A 20,442-nucleotide genomic window follows, 5' to 3' on the forward strand; every position below is an offset into this window, starting at 1 on the left:
TGTATCTCTAGTTATCAGAACAGAACCTGGCATGTAGGAGGAGCCCAATTAATATTGTTGAATGAATGAAAGGCCTGGAGAGTAGCATGAATATATTTTTCATTGAAAGTAGGTAACTGTTCTGTGGAAAGTGGATTAGAAAGAGTCCAGGCTGGAAATAAAAGGCTATTTTATTGGTCCAGGGGAGAGCTACCATCACAGTAATTTGGAAAATCCTGGTGGCTTTTGGGATGATAACAAAAGTGAACATTTCTATTGCTCTCACTATGTGCCAGGCTTAGTTCAAAGCGGTTTTTTTGGTATATTAATTCTCCACAACACCCTTGGGAGTTAGTTCTACCCTTGTTTTTTCTCCCTTTATTTCACAGCTGAGGATACTAAGAAATACAGACATTGCTTCGGCATTTTAGCTGGGTGGCACTGGGCTTTGACTGCAGTCTGACTTCAGAGTCTTGCTCTTGACCTCTATACTTTGAGCTGGAAATTTTTATTCGTGTTTCCAAGCCTTTCCTTATGCTGTTCCTCCTGCTGAGATGCCCTTTTCCTTCCTGCCTCTGACTATTGCCCACTTGTCAAAGCCCAACTCATTCAGTGATGAAGACTTCTCTGATCACACTGTCCATCGTGCTGGATCCCTCATAACCCACAGCACCAAAGGATTTAGCATATGTTCTCTGCATGATTCTTGAATGTATCACAAAGGATCTTCCACTATTTAACTGGAAGGGTCTTAGAAAACGTGTAGGAAACCGTCAGAGAAGCCAATGACTTGCCCAAGGTCACTGAGCAGGACTAGAACAATATCTTGGTTACGGTTAATTCCTCTACCCAGCTGCATCTGTGCTTTCTTCACGGGGACACCCAGCAGTCCAATCTGCCTCAGAATCACGTGGGACGGTACTTAAAATGCGGACTCTCTAAAGCAGGCCCTAGGTATCTGCATTTTAACAAGCCTGTTAGGAAATTCTTGCGCACGCTAAAGTTTGGAAGACCGCTTGTCCTCTGGTCCAATCGCAGAATGGGACTCAAAAACAGTCTTGCTAAATTGCAGAGGCTTTAAAGTCCCACTGTGTCATGGGAAATGTAGTTTCTAATCACTTTCCCTGGAGCGCTTTACGGAAAGACCCGAGTCGATACGGAAACCGCCGATAGTGTCGTGGCGGGCCCTTTCCTGCCCCGTTGCATGCTGGGAAGGCACCGTTTCCGTTAGGTGCTGAAGGCGGAGGCGCGCGACCGGCCTCAATCCCACGTGAAGCGCCAAGCGGACATCGCTCGGCGGGGCCGCTCCCCGCTTGCCGCGGAGCGCCCCGGAAGCAGCGGGGTACCGGAAGTGGTCCGCGGCGATTCAGAAGCTTTTCCCGGAGCCCGGTGTGAGGCGCCTGGGAACGCAGCGACGGCGCCATGTCCCTGATCTGCTCCAGTGAGTAGCGGCTGCGACCGACCGCGGGTCGCAGGAGGCCGGACCCAGAAGCGAGAGTGCGCGCGGGCCGCTGCGGCGCCGGGGTCGGGGCGAGATGCGGGAACGGAGCACCCCGGAGGCAGAGCGGCGGCCTGTCAGCACGGCGTTCCTTCCCCCCAGCGCGGCGTGCATTTGCGCAGCGCTCCGCAGTCTACGTAGAGCGCCAGGTTTATTGCCTCAGGGATCACAGGCCCACCGCCTGGCTTGGCAGAGCGAAAACTGAGGCCTGGACAGAGGAAAATGGTGCAGGGTAACAAGAGTCGAGGGACCCGTCTCCTATTGACTTTGTGATCTGGCTCAGTTCACTACCCTCTCTGGGCCTCAGTTTCCCTATCTGCAAAGCACAAACATTGCACTGGATATTGTCCGAGTACCCGTGTGGGTAGTCGGAGCTTCGACCATTTACGAAGGTCACACAGTGAGTGCGAGGCAGAGACAGGGCTGGAAGCCTGCCCTTTGGCTCCCAGCCTCACGCTGTCCCCAATAATAAAAACAGTTCACGTTTATAAGAACCCTAATTGCTTCCAAGTCTGTGATCTCATTTTATCCTCACAAGAATTCCCCGAAGCAGAAATAAATATCCAGCTTTACAGATGAGATTATAAGATTCAGGAATGTTGTGATTTTTTTTTAAGATTCCACAGTGACAGTCTTTGACTTTGAATCCATACTTTCTCCATACCTTTAACTGTTTTTCCTTTTGATATTTTATTGTGGCATGCACACATCTTCCCTACTTGTCATTTTGTCAGATTACCAGTTTCCTATCCATTTCTCTGTTTGCTTCCTATCTATTAAGCCATTCGCTCTTCTCAGAACCTCTCTATTAATCCAAAGACGAGAAATAAAAAAGGGAATTGAACAGAAAAAGGAATCCCTCACATTGAAGAAATTACAAGTCTTTTCACATCCATTGTTTCCTTGCCATCTTGCGGGAGCTCTGCTCTTGATCTTCCCCAGCACCGTCCTTCCTCATGCATTCATTCGCTCATTTGTTAGATATTTACTGAGTGCCTGCTGGGCATCTGCACCGCACTGGGAGTCAGAGACCAGCTGTCATCCTTATTCTGAAGGGGGAGTGCAGACTAAGGGCAGGCTTGTAAATGATACCTCTGTTGGGGGTTGTCATGAGGATAAGGCAATCTGTGTAAAGTGCTTCAAGTTGTTCTTGGCACCTAGTAAACACCATGTAAGTATTTTTATCATAGCACTTGGCTGCATGGCTTTGTAATTTCTTTGTCTGTTAAGCCATCTAGGGCCCTAGCCTGAGGTAGATGGCAGGAATTTGAATGGCATTGTGTGTATCTCCAGGTCCTGGAGGATAATAGATTCCTCGCCATCTTGTTCAGAAATAAGATAGGCAGGTATTATTGAATACCAAAGGTGCCTGTCACATAGATGTGTAATATTTGTTGTCTGTAAGGAGACTGATGCGGAAGCTACTTATGTACAACAAAATTGACTTGATGTCATATGTCCTGTTCTTGTTAGTCAGACATCAGAATGCATGGTCTTGCTGGGGCCCATGGTTCCCGTTCACCCCAAGCTCACTGCCTGCCTTTTCTCCTCAGTCTCTAATGAAGTACCAGAGCACCCATGCGTGTCCCCCGTCTCCAATCATGTCTACGAGCGGCGGCTCATTGAGAAGTACATTGCAGAGAATGGTACAGACCCCATCAACAACCAGCCTCTCTCCGAGGAGCAGCTCATTGACATTAAAGGTGCCCACTGACTGACCTCAGTCCAGGGCCATCTCAGCTCAGGGCCTGAGAGGATGGGAGGTGGTGCCAGTGCAGCAGAGTAGGAGCTGGTAGTCTGTGACTGTGGGTTAAGGGAAAAGAGGTGTGGAAGGAAGAGTCAGCAGGGTTATGGTTCTTCATACCCACTTTCCCTTTCTTGGCAGTCGCACACCCAATCCGGCCCAAGCCTCCTTCAGCCACCAGCATCCCAGCCATTCTGAAAGCCTTGCAAGATGAATGGGTGAGTCCTATGACAGGAACTGGCTTACTTGAAGAGAATGGCTCACTGGACTAGGATTTGGGGGCGGGAAGAATGAACCATTATTTTTTCGTGAGGGGCAGGATGACAGTGTAGGGGGAATGTGGCTGTTGAAGTCATATAGATCCAGGTGCCACATTTAGCTCCATTGTTTACCAGTCATGTGACCTTGGGCAAGTTGCTCTTTTGAGTCCTGGTTTTCCTGACTTATACAATGGGAGTTTTAGTATGTGTCTTTCATGGGTTTGTGAGGACTAGAAAAAGATTAGATTATAAACTTCAGGGACTTGTCTTATTCATCAATGTATTCCCAGCACTGAATGCAGCACCTCGTACGTAGTAGGTGTGCTATGATAGGAATGAAAGAATGAATATACCTTGAGGGACTGTCTGGCATAGTGCCTAATGGAATGAAGGTAGTTAACAATTAGCAGCAGTACTTATTCTGTTTGGATGAGGTGACGGCTTGATATCTGTGATTTTCCAATAAATTAGAGAATTTGGAGGTGGGAAAGAACTGGCTCCCCCTCCCATCTGTGTGCTTAATGCTTGGCGTTGGGTCGGAGCTCAGAAGTGTTTGTCAGCACATTCAGGGTTACTTACATATTGCTTGGGTCACTGGTCTAGGCTATGGGATGGGAGGCAGCATCCTCTGATCAAGAGCTGACACTTGCTAGGTGCTCCCTGCCCCTCTTCCTCCCCTCACAATGGTTTTTCCCTCTCCCAGGATGCGGTCATGCTGCACAGCTTTACTCTGCGCCAGCAACTGCAGACAACCCGCCAAGAGCTGTCCCACGCTCTGTACCAGCATGATGCCGCCTGTCGTGTCATAGCCCGTCTCACCAAGGAAGTCACTGCTGCGCGAGAAGGTGCACTTTCTTCCTTGTCATCCCAACTCTGATCTTGCTTCCTGATAGCCCATTTCTAACACTAGCCTTCTCTCTTAGCTCTGGCTACCCTGAAACCACAGGCTGGTCTCATAGTGCCCCAAGCAGTGCCGAGCTCACAGCCAAGTGTTGTGGTGAGTGTCTCCCCACCTTTGCCTGCAGCCTGTTGTGTGCAGTGGCCCACGAAGCTCTCCTTGTGCACATGTCTTTGGCATTCGATTCTGTCTCACATTGATTCTACTCCTTTTCAGGGTGCAGGTGAGCCAATGGATTTGGGCGAATTGGTGGGAATGACCCCCGAGATTATCCAGAAGGTAAGTTGCACTCTCATGTGGTAGGATGCTGATAGCCCCTCACTTTTCACCATTTGTCTTGAGTACAGTATGAATGGAAGTGCTGTACAGCTGGAAGTAAAGTGTAGTGGGCTAACTTAACTAACCTTCTGTGTCTCATTTCCCTTGCTTTTAAAATGACAAGAATAGTATCTACTTTATAGGCTTGTTGGGGGGATTTAAAATAGCTCCTGAGAAGTGTGACTTTTAACATTTACTGTTATTGGGGGTCTTTATAGATATTAAAGCTCTTTGTTATGTGTTTTCATGTTTCTTCCTATGAGGGAGATAAGTCAGTAGTTATCTTTATTTTACAAATGAAGAATTTGAGTCTCAAGTCGAGTGAGTTATCAAAGACTCAGAGCTCCTAAGAGGCAGAGTTGAACTCCTGATTCTAGGTCCAGTACTGTGTGTAATACAGAATCATCTTTTGTGAGGCTTGATAATGTCTTTTGCAAACAGTTTAGATTGTCAGCAGGCATCTTAGCACTTGTTTAGTAGTTATGTACATAGACCTGGTTTGGGAGTTCTGCGGGTCTGGTTCATATCCTTGCTTTCCTGTTTATTGCCTGTTTGGCCTTGGTCAAGTGACTTCACTTTTCCGAAGCTATTTCCTCATCTATAAAATAGGTCATCAACACCCGCCTCACCAGGTTGGTGTGAAAGTAAAAAGAGAGAATGCATGTAAGCCTTTAGTACAGAACTTGGCAGGTACCGAGTTCTTGGTGATGCTTGTGAAAGCATAAATGCAACTGGCCTCCAAGGTAGTGTTGTCCTGGCAAAGGTAATTGGTTTCACATTGAGCCTAACCCCTCTCTCTTCTCAGCTTCAAGACAAGGCCACCGTATTGACCACAGAGCGTAAGAAGGTGAGTCCTTTTCCAGGGCCAGGAGAGAGGATTAGCCTGGTGGGAAGTGGTTGACCTCTTACGGGAGAGTCACTCATTGCCACTTTTCTTTGGGGGGCCCTTTTCGTTTTCTCAGAGGGGTAAGACTGTCCCTGAGGAGCTGGTGAAACCAGAAGAGCTTAGCAAATACCGGCAGGTGGCCTCTCATGTGGTAAGTGACTAGCTGCTTGGTGGCTTGGAACCCTCCCCCCCCACTCATGTTGTTTCTGGCTAGGCCAGTATGGAAAGCAGGGAGGTAAAAGCTTTCTCTCGCTTTGGACACTGAGTTGTCAGGGTTTGTCTTCTTTCCCACTCTGGCTTTCCCAAAAGTCTAGAGAGGGAGTTAACTGCATCCTGGCAGAAAGCCAGGCAGAATGGATAAGGAACAGAAGTGATTCTTGTTTCCCAGGGCTGGAGGGGGTGGGGGATGGGATGCCTGGGAGTGGGAACCAGGGAATTGTGTGACTTCTGGAACTGCCTTGATTTGGCTTTGACTGGGTTTGGTTTGGCTCTCTCTGCAAAGGGGTTGCACAGTGCCAGCATTCCAGGGATCCTTGCCCTGGACCTCTGTCCCTCCGACACCAACAAGATCCTCACTGGTGAGACTCTGCCTGAGCTGGCAGGCCAAAGTGGGGAGGGTAGCAGGGGAAGGTGCATCCTCCTTGTCCTCTTTGTATGCCTAGGGAGAAAGGTGCCTTTTTTTTAAGCAAAGGAACCTAGATGGGCCTGACTCATTTTGTTTCCTTTGTGCTTTCTCCAGGTGGGGCGGATAAAAATGTCGTCGTCTTTGACAAAAGTTCTGAGCAAATCCTGGCCACTCTCAAAGGCCATACCAAGAAAGTCACCAGTGTGGTGTTTCACCCTTCCCAGGTAAGATGTTCTCTTTACCCCTCACTCCCTTATTGCTGAGCCATTTCAGTGATTTAGGGTCCCAGGACCAGTCACTCACCCACCACAGACTCCTTGGGTAAAGTGAGTGGGGCTGAGAGTGTACTGAGTCTCCAGAGTTAGACATTTAGTGGCCTCTGTTTGGCATCATGGAGGATGTCCTTTACTTTTCTTAGCTCCCCCGAAAGCAGTGGTCTTCAAATGGGGGTGGATGGGTAGTGGAGGCTTTTCATTTGAGAAGACGTATTTGGCAAAATATTTTATATTAGGGAAAGAGAAAAATCCCCACAGTGTTCATAATACCAACTATAGAAAACAAAATTCAACAAAATCTAAGCTCACTGGTGTCTGAGGACAAGAGCTCTATCTGCATTACTGTGATTTGCCAGGATGGGAGACACAAACTCACCTTCAAGAAGGATGTGGGTTAAAAGAGGTTGAGAACTGATTCAGAGGGTAAAGGTAATTCTTTAGATTAATGAATGATATTAATTACAGGTTTTGACTTTTTAAGCCTTGGGCAGTTTGGATCTGGGACTGGAGTACTGTGGCTGGGTCAGTGCTTCCCAAAGAGCTTTTTCCCTGGACCTGAATTTTTCATTAAACTAAATTTATTCAAATGTTGCTTTCTCACTTAGTTGGTGTTAGTGTATTTTTTTGCTATGAAATAGTATTGATAGAAAATGGCTGCTGTTTTTATTTTATGGCTGTTTATTGTCTTAACTAATGGAAGTAATTGATTGGTAACTCAATATAAGACCTCCCCTACCCCAAATTTTTTCAAGAATTACCTTGCTCCTGAATTGCTTAAGCATGGGATGCACTGGAACATGATCTTACTCCTACACCTATTACTGTTTAGGCTGTGTCATCCAGTACAGTAACGATTAGTTACCTGTGGCTATTTAAGTAAAATACCAAATAAGACAAATTCAGTTCCTCAGTGGCACAAGGCACATTTCTTTGGTCCTAGGGTGAGAAATTGCTTTCTGTTGTAGTTATCCTTTTTACCACTAGATGGCAAGGCGGCCTCAGTCAGGCCAAATGCCCTTGGAGTTACTTATTATAGCTTTGATGATTGGTTCTATTGGGCATCATTGGGTAGATGGGTGGTACCAGGCAGGGTAGGGTTGAAAGAAGAAGCAATCCTTGGTAGGCGTGGCTATCTCCAGTCCCCTTTTGTAAGATTATTATGGTCCATCTCTTTTCTCTTTCTGATATTCTGCCTCTGCTTTCCTTTTAGGACCTGGTGTTTTCTGCCTCCCCAGATGCCACTATCAGGATTTGGTCGGTCCCGAATGCCTCTTGTGTACAGGTTGTTCGCGCCCATGAGAGCGCTGTGACAGGCCTCAGCCTCCATGCCACTGGTGACTATCTCCTGAGCTCCTCTGATGACCAGGTGTGAACCCAGCCAGGGAGCAGGGGACCTATTCCCAACTCTAGCCAGCTCCCCGGCACTGGAGGAGAATGTTTCTTCTCTGCTGGGAGGAGCTAGCTGTGCCCGGGTTGGTCAGCACAGGGTCTACCTTCCTGAAGGGGCAACCAACACCCGGACCCACTCTCTTATTAGGTGTATTGTTCTCTGTTTTCAGTACTGGGCTTTCTCTGACATCCAGACAGGGCGTGTGCTCACCAAGGTGACTGATGAGACCTCCGGCTGCTGTAAGTTACCCATAGGCCCTTGGCTTTAACTGTTTGTCAGCTCTTATATTTTATTTAGACAGTTGCTCATGCCTGTATTTAAAAGTACATTTATTGCTAAGTGGCAGTCATTGTGCTGGGAATGGTGAAGAATATGAAGAACCAGGAACTCATGTTTTGCTGCTCTTAGACTCACCCCAGTGGACTCTGAGCACAGATCCATCTCCCTCTATCTGCAGCTCTCACCTGTGCGCAGTTCCACCCTGATGGACTCATTTTTGGAACAGGAACCCTGGACTCTCAGATCAAGATCTGGGACCTGAAGGTAGGACATGGCAGGCCTCCATCTGAGGCCCAGGGTTGGAGCTCCTGTGAATAAGCAAGGCTGATCAAGTGCTGTGACACTCAGCCCTGGGGGTGTCCTGGGGGTGGAGAGATACTGGCTTTGCCTTTGTGATGTGCTGGGTCTGGGTCCAGGGATGCCTGGGCCATGCTCTCCACCCCGATAGTCCTGTTAGTTATCCTCCACTGAAGAATAGAGAACAGCTCAGAGGTAGAAGTTTGGTGAGCCCCATTTTCTTCCTCGCAGAGACCAGACTTATCGCAAGTTGACACTGCTACCGTTTTCCACCGGACTGAGGCGTCCCCTGGGCCAGTGGGCTCGAACTAGTTGGCCCCGGGGGAGTGAGGACGGATACGGAGACTATGCACACTCCGGAGATAGGGTTCTGGACCAAGTCTAACTTTATTACGTAGGAACAGCAATTTATAGTTCAGAGCAATAGGAAAGGGGGGCTAGGCGGTATTAGATTGGTGGGGGTGAATATATGTCCAAACAAGGAGAGGGGTAAGCTATGGGGGATGGTTAGGTTGATCACATAGGCTGAGTTTTTTTGCACCGTACTGCCTGATTGGTGGGGATCAAACAAAGGGAGAGGGACTCGGAGAGGAGGCAGAAGACGTGGTGTAGCTGGACAGGGCTTGGTTGCCGTTCTGTCTGACTTCGTGGTCAGTGGCCATTTTGTTTAGCTGTGTGGTTGCCTTAGAGACAGCGTGTCGGCAACTGATAAGCTATGCCTTGTTGGCTGTGCACAGGGTGCTCTTGGGCGCTTTTATTCCTCCTACACAGACTGACAGGAGGGTCCTTTTGTGGCCAGCGGCTGACCTATTTTACTCCCCCCTCCTCCCCAACTTTAGGAGCGCACCAATGTGGCCAACTTCCCTGGCCACTCAGGCCCCATCACCAGCATTGCCTTCTCCGAGAACGGCTACTACCTGGCTACAGCAGCCGACGATTCCTCTGTCAAACTCTGGGATCTGCGCAAGCTTAAGAATTTTAAGACATTGCAGCTGGATAACAACTTTGAGGTCTGGTCCCCCACCCCCTGTTCTCTTGGCTGCCTCTTCTCATTTATTGATTATTCACTGACTTAATCAGAACTCTTGTGTATCCATCCCTAACGGCCCTACGTATGACATCTTCTCTTATTCCGGCAGGTGAAGTCACTGATCTTTGACCAAAGTGGTACCTACCTGGCCCTTGGGGGCACGGATGTCCAGATCTACATCTGCAAACAGTGGACAGAGATTCTTCACTTTACAGGTAGAGGCTGGCTGTGGGATTCTGAGGCCCAGGGGGAGTGGGGAGACTCACCAAGTTAGGCATTTCCAGGGCTGGGCAGGGATTTGCTGAGGTTGATTTCAGTCACTGCCCGAGGCAAGAGAGTGTAGTGGCTAAGAAAACTCCAAAGTCAGATCACTTGGCTTTCAATGCTCGTTGCACTGACATTGGACAAGTTACTTAACTTCTCTGGGGGAGCCTCAGAAAAATGGGAATGATAATAATACTGTATTAGTCAGCCAAAGGGATGCTGATGCAATACACCAGAAATTGGTTGGATTTTATAAAGTGTATTTATTTGAGGTAGGAGCTTACAGATACCAAGCCATAAAGCATGAATTACTTCCCTCACCAAAGTCTATTCCCATGTGTTGGAGCAAGATGGCTGCCAATATCTGCAAGGGTTCAGGCCTCCTGGGTTACTCCCTTCCAGGGTCTTGCTTCTCTCTGGGTTCAGGGTTTTCTTCCCAGGGCTTGCTTCTTCCTGGGCTCAGGGTTCCTCTCTTCCTGGGGCTTGCTTCTTTTTCCTCTGTGTGGTTACTTCCCCGGCCTCCAGCTTAAGGCTTCAGCATCAAATTCCAACATCAAAAACACTCAACTCTGTTCTTTCCCAGGCCTTTTATCTGACATGACCCTAATGGCATGGCCCAATCAAAGCCTTACTCATAACTTAATCACGTCCAGGTACAGACCAGATAACAAATGTAATCCAGTATCTGTTTTTGGAATTCATAACTATATCAAATTGCTACAAACACCTACTCAGTGGGGTTATTGTGAGGACAAAGTGAGTTAATGTATATTTAGTGGATGAAAAGAGACACATGGAAAGGTTATGCAAGGGTTTGCTGTTGTTGTTATTCGCTGTTATGCCTAAGTTCATTGTTGGGATTAGAGCAGTGCTTGGGACAGACTGAGTCTTTGCACTAATGGGATTTATAGCCTAGGAAGGCAGTCGTTGAATGACTTCATAAATGATTATGAATGCAAGTGTTACGGGAAAAATATATAAAATGCTAAGACAGTGGGTAACAAGAGTTTCTACCTTATTAATTGTTGTGTAGCCCTTGGTATATAATGTTCCCTTTCAGAGCTTCAGCTTCTTTATCTTTAAAGTAGGTATATGGGTGCTGTTTGTAGACTATGCCAGCTGGTTCTTTGGAGGTGGCGTGTGTGTAACGGTGCCTGACACACACTTAGGAGGTGAATGGGTGGTAGCCGCTCCTGTTGGTTGATGAAGTTCTTGTTCTCATTAGCAGTTGCTAGCAGAATACAAGATTCTGCCCTCCCCCCCAGTTCTCCCATTGAGAACTGCTCAGTGTGTCTGTTATAGAGGCATCTGGGCCTAGCTGTGTAGCTGCCAGTTTTAACCCTTCTCTGCACCCCTGTGCTTTGATTTGGAGGCATCCGGATTAGGTGGAGTGTAGGCTGGAAGCACAAGACAGGCGTGTAGGTATGAGCTGGTTTACTCCAGATGTGATCCTAAGTCTAGATGGAGTTTCTTTTATGTTCATGAATTACCTGAGTCCCATGAGAAGCATTGCCCAGCCTTGTCTGCCCTCAATCCAGCCCAGCCCTGTCTTAGGGATCCATATTCTCTGGAGTTGGAATCGCATGGACTAGAACAAGCTAATGGGCTGTTCCATTTAACAAACAGAGTTAGAACTAGCATATACTAACAAAACTGAGCCTTGAGGTTTTAAGTGGAACTGAAAACTGAGCTAGGTTGTAAAGTGGAAGAATAAGACTATATTTTGTCTCTCAGTGCCCTTTGCCTAGCTCACAGTATATTCTTATTATTTGAACTGAATTACAGATGCCCAGAAATCTCAGGTAAGAGGGGGGACTGACAGTCCTTTATTTCTTCATCCCACCAACAAAAAATGGAGTGCCTGCTATGTGCAGGTGCTGGAGATAAATGGTGAGTTGGTCACCCTATTTGACTGGGGGAAACAGACAAGCAGTAATGTGAAGTTTACTGGATGGATTGGGAGCCAGTGCTCAGTCCCAGAGAAGGAAAAGCCTCACAGTTGCCTCTTCTCTCTTCAGAACATAGTGGCCTGACGACAGGGGTGGCCTTTGGGCACCATGCCAAGTTCATCGCTTCAACCGGCATGGACAGGAGCCTCAAGTTCTACAGCCTGTAGGCTCTGCCCCTCCTGATGGAAGCTGGGCCTCATCTCAGTAGTGGGGTAGAGTTAGGGCTGGGGGGGAGGGGTGGGAAGAAGGGGCAAGAGACTTTGGGGGGGAGGAGGGTTGTGGGGCGGGACATTTGCATCATTTCACTCTGCTCTGAACAGTGGCCTGAGCGCCGTGCATTCTCCAGGTCCCACGGGGACCGGATGTGGAGGGAAGAACTGGCACCTTCTGCGAAGGCTCAGGGTCGAAGCCCAGGGCCTCTACCGCACGCTGGTCTTGAGTTGCTGGGGTGGGCCATCCCACACCCACTTGGTGTCCGTTCCTGCGAGACGGGGAGAGGCTGAACCACGGCAACTGTGAAGGGATGGGCAGGAGGGCGTGTGCAGGGTTTTGTAAGCCGTGATCTAGTTTCATTAAAAAAAACAAAACCATGAACCTGAACACCTCCCTGTGTCCGTGTGTGGCAGGAACACTGAGCTGGAAAGATGGAGGGGAGGGAGACAAAGTGGATTGGCTACCAGGCCTTCCTTCTCTCCTCTCATGGAGCTCTAGCTTTTTTTTTTTTTTTCCACAACCGAAATAACGAACAAAAGCAAATCTACAAGCTGTTTGTCAGAATGAATCTTCCATGTCCCTGTAGGCGTTGCCTTGTACTTTATGGTCTGTGGGTTCACTCACAAGCCTGAAGGGAGGGAGAAGTGCTGGAAAGATTAACCTTATTTTTGCTGGTGAGGAACTGTGAGCTGAACAGTCAGGATTGTTTTGGTTGTAGGTGACAGAAAACGTTTCCCAAACTAGCTTAAATCCAAAAAGAGATTTCACTCTGGCAGTTGAAAAATAGTAGAGCTAGTTTCATGGGAGATAAGCAGTAACCAGTAAATAAATGAATCAGATAACCAGCCTTGCTCTTAACCTGTCCAGCTTCTTCCCTGCATGCTCCATGGGCCTTCATGCCTCGCCCTTTGTAGTACAGGCTAGAGGGAGAAGGAGCCTGGGCTGTGGAACCAGACTCCCTGGTTTTGAATCCCAGCTGTGTTGGGGCAGATTATTTCATCTTTTTGTGCCTCAATTTCATCATCCATAAAATGAAGATATTGCAAGGATCAAGTGAATTAATATGTGAAAAGTGCATAGAACAGTGCCTTTATATCATGAATGCTATTTATATATTTAGCTGCTGCTCCTCCTGCCACTACTATCATGTTGTTCCCTCATCCTGGAGTCTCCCTCCTAAAACAAAAAATTAGGTGAACTCCAGAAAGCCACGCCCCTTCCCTGCCAGGTAGTGTTCTCATTCTGAGCCCATGGGTCACATCTCTAGCATAGTTTTAACCAGTTGCTTTGAAGGTGTTTGTGTATTAGTTTCTCTTAACTAGGTCTTTTTTTGTTTTTGTTTTTTTAACTTTATTTTGTACATTTAACAGTTGGAAATATAAACAATTAAAAAAGAAAAAAGTTGAATAAAAACATTTCTCAAATGTACTGAATACATAAGTTTTTTTTTTAATCATACAATACGTTATACAACATATTTGGTTCATAGTAATGCATTCATACAGTATTAATGAGGTTTTAATGTCAAGGGCAGGGACCATGTATTCATTGCTGTCATTCATCTTCGAATAAAAAATGCACAGTCAAACATACAAAAATATATGGTACATTGAAGTAAGCCTTCCACATACGGAAATTGGCTCAGATGGCAGGTGCCTCACCTGAGGTCACATTGCTAGGCTGGCAGATTGTGGGATTCCATGTTGGGGCTTAGTCCATGTCCCAACTCTTTCTCTTTCCTCAGGACAGAAAAGCACCGTGGTTGACAGTTGTTTTACCCCCTGCCACATCTCCAAATATTGGTTCAGCTACCTTGTAGGAGAACCTCTTGGAAGTAAGTCTTATCTGAGAGATGATGGATTCTAAAGGGCTTGCCTGTCCTGGACCCGTATTGTCAGGCTGATGAGTTTTATATTTAGGGTCAGTAGTCCTGGGTGGTGGACCAAAAGGATATCATCTGATGGTGTGATCAGTGCTCATTGCATCCTGTATGAGCTTGTGCCCCACGGGGGTCTGCGTGGACCTGTGCACGCTGGAAGGTGAGGGTGTTTGCAGCCAGCCTTGGAACTCTTACCAAGGAAGCCACCTGGGGGTGGTGCTGTCACAGTGGTCTCCCAAATGACCTGGCCCCATTACTGAGTGTCAGAGCCATGTAACAACCCTGCCATCTTACAGATGAGGAAACGGCCAGAGAAGTGTCTTGGCTGAAGGCCACCCAGTAAGTTCTGGAGCTGGGACTTCATCTGGCTTCAAAGTCCAAGCTAATTAGATTGTCACTGGCTAAGGCAGGAATGGGCAACTGGTGACCCACTCCACAGCCTTCTAGAAGTAGAGTGCTGTAGTAAAGTGTGGGTTTTGGAGCCAGAAGCTGGTTTAAATCCCATGTCTGCCACATTCTCATATGTGACTTTATGTCTGTTTTTGCATCTGAAAAAATGGACCACTTGTCCCTACTTCCTAGGGCTGTTGAGCATTAATTGGGCTTTTACATGCAGAGAGCAGATGGCAAGCATTCAATAAATGTTGGCTACTACTTTTCCCTGCTTCCATCAGCCCTGGCATCCAGTGACACTTCTTGGGTTCATAGTGGCCCTTGAAGCTCGAGTGCCTGTTATAAAGGCTTGGTCTTTGTTTATCTAATTTTTATTGAGGTTCTGATGACACAAAGGTGGGAGGAACAATCCAGGCAGGGAAGGCTGAGTATCCAGATGAATACAAGCTTGAGATGAGTTCTAGAGGAGGTGCCAGCACAGGAAGGAGTGTGCAATTTGCTTTAAAAACATTTGGGTAAATCTGGGGGAGGTGACGTAGGCAGCATTTGAAAGAAGTTCAGTAGGTGACATAGAACAGAACAACAGAGTTGGGGTGGCTGGTATAAGGAGAAGACCTGGTGGCCCCGCTGCCTGTGGGACATGAGGGATGAGAGCAGGTTCCCGGAAAAGCCAGGAAGAGGAATATGGGCAATGGGGGAGGTGGGGGCGGTGAGATGAGTGGAGAAGGCCCAGCAGGTGGAGTAAGGCCATTTAGAAGGTTGCTGGTTGGAACCAGGAGCATGAAGTCTAGGATCTCACCTAGAGATTTTCAAAACTTGGAACATGTTTTTAACCAACATTCTGAAAAGTTTTTATTGTGAAACATTCAAAGTATCTAAAACACCTGTCCAATATAAAGAATAATGAAACATCCTTGTTTGCACTGTCACCTAAGAAAGCATTAAGAAGGAAGTAGTTGTGGCAAGAGCAGTTGGGTGCCCACCTACCATACGGGAGGACCCAGGTTTGGTTCCCAATACTTCCTAAAGAAGACAAGCAAGACAGCAAGCTGATGTGGTGAGCTGACGCAACAAGACGATGCAACAAGTGACACAACAAGTAGGGAGTGGATGTGGCAGAAGCAATTGGGTGCCCTCCTCCCACGTGGGAGGGTCCGGGTTCAGTTCCTGGTGCCTTCTAAAAACAAACAAAAAAAAACGAGCAGACACAGCACACAAGGAACAAACAGAGCAGACAGCACCATGGCGGAGGCAGAGAGAAAGAAAGAAACCTAAAAAAAACAAAGCATTAGGAGTCCTCTGTCTCCGTTCTTCCAGAGAGAACCACTGTTTTGAATTTTGTGTTGATCATTCCTTGGCTTTTCTTTATAGTTTTACCACTATGTTGTTTTTGCAGATTTTTTTTAAACTTAATGTAAACGAGATCGTTCACTCTGCCCCCTTGGAATTCGTTTGCTCAACAAAGTTCTTGAGAGTTGCCTGTATTAAACACAGGTGGCTAGAGTTCATTCACTACTGTGCAAACAAAGGCAAATGGCCAAACGGAACTCACACCAGACTGCTGGAGCAGTGCCCATTGGCAGCAGGAGCAGTCACGGTGTGCAGGCCCTGTGCAGCCCATGCATCCCAAGGTGGTACGCTGTGGGGCTCTGAAAGAGGACTCTACCCCTGGGCCGTGGTGACTTTACGCTGCATGATTAGGGAGCATAGTTCTTCCTTTGGGGTGATCAGGGGCAGAATTCAACAGCAATATGATAGGGAAGCATGTAGGCTCTGCCATGGGGCAGAGAGCACGAGCACCTGCCCTCCTCGTATGATCAGGAGTCTAGGGTCCAAGTTGTGCAGTTGAAGGTAATGGAATGGCCAGCCAGCAGCAGGGTTTGCTGCATCTGCATTCATGGTTGGAAAAGCAGCAGCTTCTCTAACATAAATTGGGAGCTGGGGTCCAAACCTTGTAATTGATCAGTGCTTTGTGCACAGACATACTTGAAGATATTGCAGGCTCAGTTCTAGGCTAAAGAATAGTCACACTAATTTTTTGGCTTCCCAGTCATGTCAAAGTTATGTTTACCCTGGACTCTAGTTCATTAGGAGTGCAAGAGCATGTCTAAAAAAACAATGTTACATGCCTTAGTTAAAATATGCCAGAGACACCAAGTGAGCACATGCTGTTAGAAAAATGGTGCAGGGTTACCACAAAACTTCAATTTGTAAAAAATGCAATATCTGCAAAGCACAATAAAGGAAGATATTTGGTAAAGGCTGGGTTCTAGGGCCTTGTGAGAAACTTTTTTTCTGGCAGACCGACCTGCAAGGAATAAGCCTCAGTCAAGTTAACACTTACCTTTCATTCACTGTCGAACTCCATTATAGGAATAGACCACATTACCTTTATATGTTCTATTGTTGATGGATATATGCTGTTTTCTAGGTGTTTTGGGGATGCTTCTGTGAACTTTCTGGTGCAACGGTTTTTAGGAAAGAATTTATGATGTCGTTGGTAATGTTACTAGGTAATGACATGATTTTTGAGCATGATTGTACCAGTTTATATGCTCATTAACAGCAGATGAGTGTTCCTAACTCCATACCCTCACCAACACTTAGTATTTTCTGACATTTTAATTTTTTGCCAATCTGGTGAGTATATAATCATACTTGAGGTTTAATTTTCATATCCAAGATTATTAATGAAGTTGAACATCTTTTCATCCACTTAGAGGACATTTGTGAAATATCCGTTTGTGCCCTTTGCCCATTTTTCTATTTGGGGTGTCTTTTCCTTACTTATTTGTAGTAGTTTTTAAACCTTTATTTAAAAATTTAATTTAAAAATTTGTGTATACACACACACAAGATAGGCTGGTAGGGGAAACGGACTTGGCCCAGTGGTTAGGGCGTCTGTCTACGACATGGGAGGCCCGCGGTTCAAACCCCGGGCCTCCTTGACCCGTGTGGAGCTGGCCCATGCGCAGTGCTGATGTGCACAAGGAGCGCCCTGCCATGCAGGGGTGTCCTCCGCATAGGGGAGCCCCACGCGCAAGATGTGTGCCCCGTAAGGAGAGCCGCCCAGTGCAAAAGAAAGTGCAGCCTGCCCAGGAATGGCGCCGCCCACACTTCCCATGCCGCTGATGACAACAGAAGTAGACAAAGAAACAAGACACAGCAAATAGACACAGAGAACAGACAACTGGGGGAGAGGGGGGAAATTAAATAAATAAATAAATCTTTTTTTTAAAAAAAGATAGGCTGGTAATCCTTTGTCAATAATGTGTTGCAACCATCTTCCCAGTTTGTGCCTTGTCTTTTCACTCCTTATGGGGTCTTGTGATTTCCAGTTGTGCTCATTTTATCTGTAATTTTATCTGTGAGTGTTCTTGGAGATTTTGGCTGAAATCACTTTCTTCCAGACAGGATTTATTTCTGCCTGAAGCCTGAGGATCTTTTAAAATTATCACCCTTGTATCATTTTCAATTAAATTCAGCCCATGAGGTGTTTTCAGATTCAACCTTTGAGCCCCACCCCCACCCCCAGTCCACAATTTGGACTGCACACACCAAAGAGGAGGCGCTAGTACTTCTACTTCTCAGGGGAGATTTTTTTTGTTCCATCCGTCTAGCATCAAGCTCACAGATAGAAAAGTTTCCTTGCTGCCCCTTCCTGTGTAGTGTGTTTATTCCTCATTCACTTTTTTTTTTTACTACTATGACATTTATTTCCAAGGTTTTGCAGATGTTTGTTTTTATTGTCATATTGAATGACACTCCATAGATTAAGACTTTGCCCCCCCCCCCCCCACACCACCAAATACAGCTCTCACTCATCAGGACATCTCAGCAGTACCTTGTACTCTTCTGGTTCCAGGAAGTGTCCAGGAAATTTTGAAAGAACCAGAAAAAGGTCTCTTTATAAATCATCTTTGAAGTATCAGGCTCCGTTTTGGGGAGAAAAACCTCTAAAACTGCACAGTTTTTCATTCTTACCCCCCCCCCCCCCTTTCTCTGCTGTGAATATCTCCACCGGCAGCAAAGTAGCCCTGGCATATGCTTTGTGCATTGCAACAAGTGTCGTTCTAAACTTTCTTTGCTGGTATCCATCATTCCACTGAAGTATCTGTGCCACGATCACTCCGGTTATTCAGCAGAGTGCCAAAGGCTCTGAATGCAAGATCGCAGGCAGCATTTGCTGCTGCTCATTTGCCTCCTGAGTTGAAAACCATACTCACCCTTGCACTGAGGACTTAACCCTCTCAAGGGCCAGCTTTAATAAATTTGTATCAGCACTTCCCATCTTGGGCAGGCCCTGGGCTTGATCTGCAGGTTCCTGTATTTGCAAAAGAGCAAGGTCTTGGGTTCTGCAGAAATCCCCAATGTGGAAGCTGGTTTTACTTCCCAGATTTTTTTTTGCTTTTATTTTAGTTTTGGGCTCTCTGCATGTATGCCTTTTTTTCCCTCATGCCAGTTCAACAATGTTTTAAAAATGTTTAAATCTGGCAATTTAGTTGCTTAATTCAGTAAATTGATCTGGGTATCTAGTCTGTTCAACTGCTGGAAACAGAAGTGGCACTTTGATATGAAATGCTCTTATGAAAATGTCTGGGCACAGAGGCACATAAAGAAGTTAAATAGTATTTAAGCTAAAGTAATGGGCTGTGAGTGTTCTCACCCCATTAAGGCAAAGCTCCATGAAATTAATTTGATCTCAATGCATAGAGTAAGTGTGAGGGAGGGATGGAGAAGCAGGAGCTTCCCTTAGGGTTCACTAGCTGCAGCCACAGGCTCAACCCCCCACCCCTTCCCCAAATAGGCAGGAAGAAGCAAAACCTGACAAGCCTATGAGCGGCTCTGCCACAGGTCAAAAGTGGTTTGTCATTCCCAACAGTTTTGACTCAACTGTTAGGGTTCAGGCATTGTGGGAAGGAAATTTTTAATTGGGCAATGTTTGGACTAGAGTTTAATACCTAGGAAAGTCAGAACTTAGATTGTTGCCCTCCAGAAAAAGCCCAGGGCACTTACTTAGCACTGCAGTGAGTCTCGTTCATGCGAGTTTCTGTAAGCAGAATCCTTTGACATGGGTGTGCTGACAAGATGTATAACTTAAATACCAAAATGCTACAGTTACCTGTCAAAAGCCATGCCCCAGAATACCTGACCCTAGGAGAGAAACACTTGTACCATTAGGAGCAAGTAAATGGATACACGTATGATTATATAGGTAAAGGAAGTTCTTTGTCATGTTCAAATATAAAAATGAGGGAAAGAATATTGTTATGTAATCTTCTCAAGCAGTAAGATAGCAGAACCCCACAGGAAAAAAGCCAATAACCAACCTGAAGGGAAATTATTAAGGTGAGGATTTAACCCACTAAAAGTTCTTTATAGACAAAGAAATCTGGAAAGTAGATAAGAGACACAGAAGTAATTTATAAGAAAAAAGTGGTTATAAAGACGTCCATTTTCTAACAGGATGCTAATTGTCCTTTGATGTTCAGATAGGAAAAGATTTAGAATGGTATTGGTCTGGGGTGACAAGGCTGTGGAGTAACAGGCAACTTGTAGACTCCCAGAGCCCAAGAGTTACAAGGACGCAGCTTTTGACCCAGTAGTTCTGCTTAAGTACTTCCTCTGAGAAAAGCGTATACAGAGAATTGTGTGCTTGTTACCCTTAATGATAAACAAACTTGGTTTCCATCAAAAGGAAGTCAAGTGTGTCATATCTTGATCACAATGTGGAGGATAATGCATCTATTAAAAGTGACAGTGAGAGGTGTAAATGCTGACTAAAGCAGATTTATTGTGATTGTAGCTGTTGTGTTAACTGATAAAAATAAAATTTGAAAAAGAAATAAAAATGATAGGAAGTGACAAGATGTCTACCCTTGTATTTAAAAAAAAAGTTGGTTAGAGGTGGAGTGGACATCACCATCTGGGTCCACAGGATAGAGGAATAAAACATGGATTAGAGTGGACTTACCAGTATTCTACTATAGAACTATTGTGACTCTAGCAATGGAAGAAATTCATCACTGATGCGGAGACAGTGGCCAGGGAGAGGGAAGAAGAGATGTGATGTGGGGGCATTTTTGGGACTTGGAGTTGTCCTAAATGATATTTCATGGACAGATGCTGGACATTATATACCCTGCCATAACCCACTGAATGGATTAGGGGAGACTGTAAACTACAATCCTTGCAGTACAGCAGTGCTCCAAAATGTATTCTCCAAATGCAATTAATGTGCCATACTGATGAGAGGTTGTTGATG

The 20,442-nt window shown here is 46.1% G+C and overlaps 1 protein-coding gene across 1 annotated transcript; it reads left to right on the top strand.

Moving 5' to 3' along the window:
* The first annotated feature begins 1,161 nt into the window (after positions 1 to 1,161).
* On the top strand, positions 1,162 to 13,333 carry PRPF19 (pre-mRNA processing factor 19). Its single transcript, XM_004446481.3, has 16 exons — positions 1,162 to 1,420; positions 3,031 to 3,180; positions 3,363 to 3,439; positions 4,185 to 4,326; positions 4,405 to 4,478; positions 4,596 to 4,658; positions 5,503 to 5,544; positions 5,660 to 5,734; positions 6,086 to 6,161; positions 6,323 to 6,432; positions 7,694 to 7,849; positions 8,043 to 8,112; positions 8,331 to 8,416; positions 9,289 to 9,459; positions 9,589 to 9,694; positions 11,762 to 13,333. The coding sequence occupies exons 1-16, from the start codon at positions 1,402 to 1,404 to the stop codon at positions 11,857 to 11,859; spliced, it is 1,515 nt and encodes a 504-aa protein (XP_004446538.1). The 5' UTR covers positions 1,162 to 1,401; the 3' UTR covers positions 11,860 to 13,333.
* The last annotated feature ends 7,109 nt before the right edge of the window (positions 13,334 to 20,442 follow it).

The sequence above is a fragment of the Dasypus novemcinctus genome, chromosome 10 (assembly GCF_030445035.2).
Source record: "Dasypus novemcinctus isolate mDasNov1 chromosome 10, mDasNov1.1.hap2, whole genome shotgun sequence".
Taxonomy (NCBI): domain Eukaryota; kingdom Metazoa; phylum Chordata; class Mammalia; order Cingulata; family Dasypodidae; genus Dasypus; species Dasypus novemcinctus.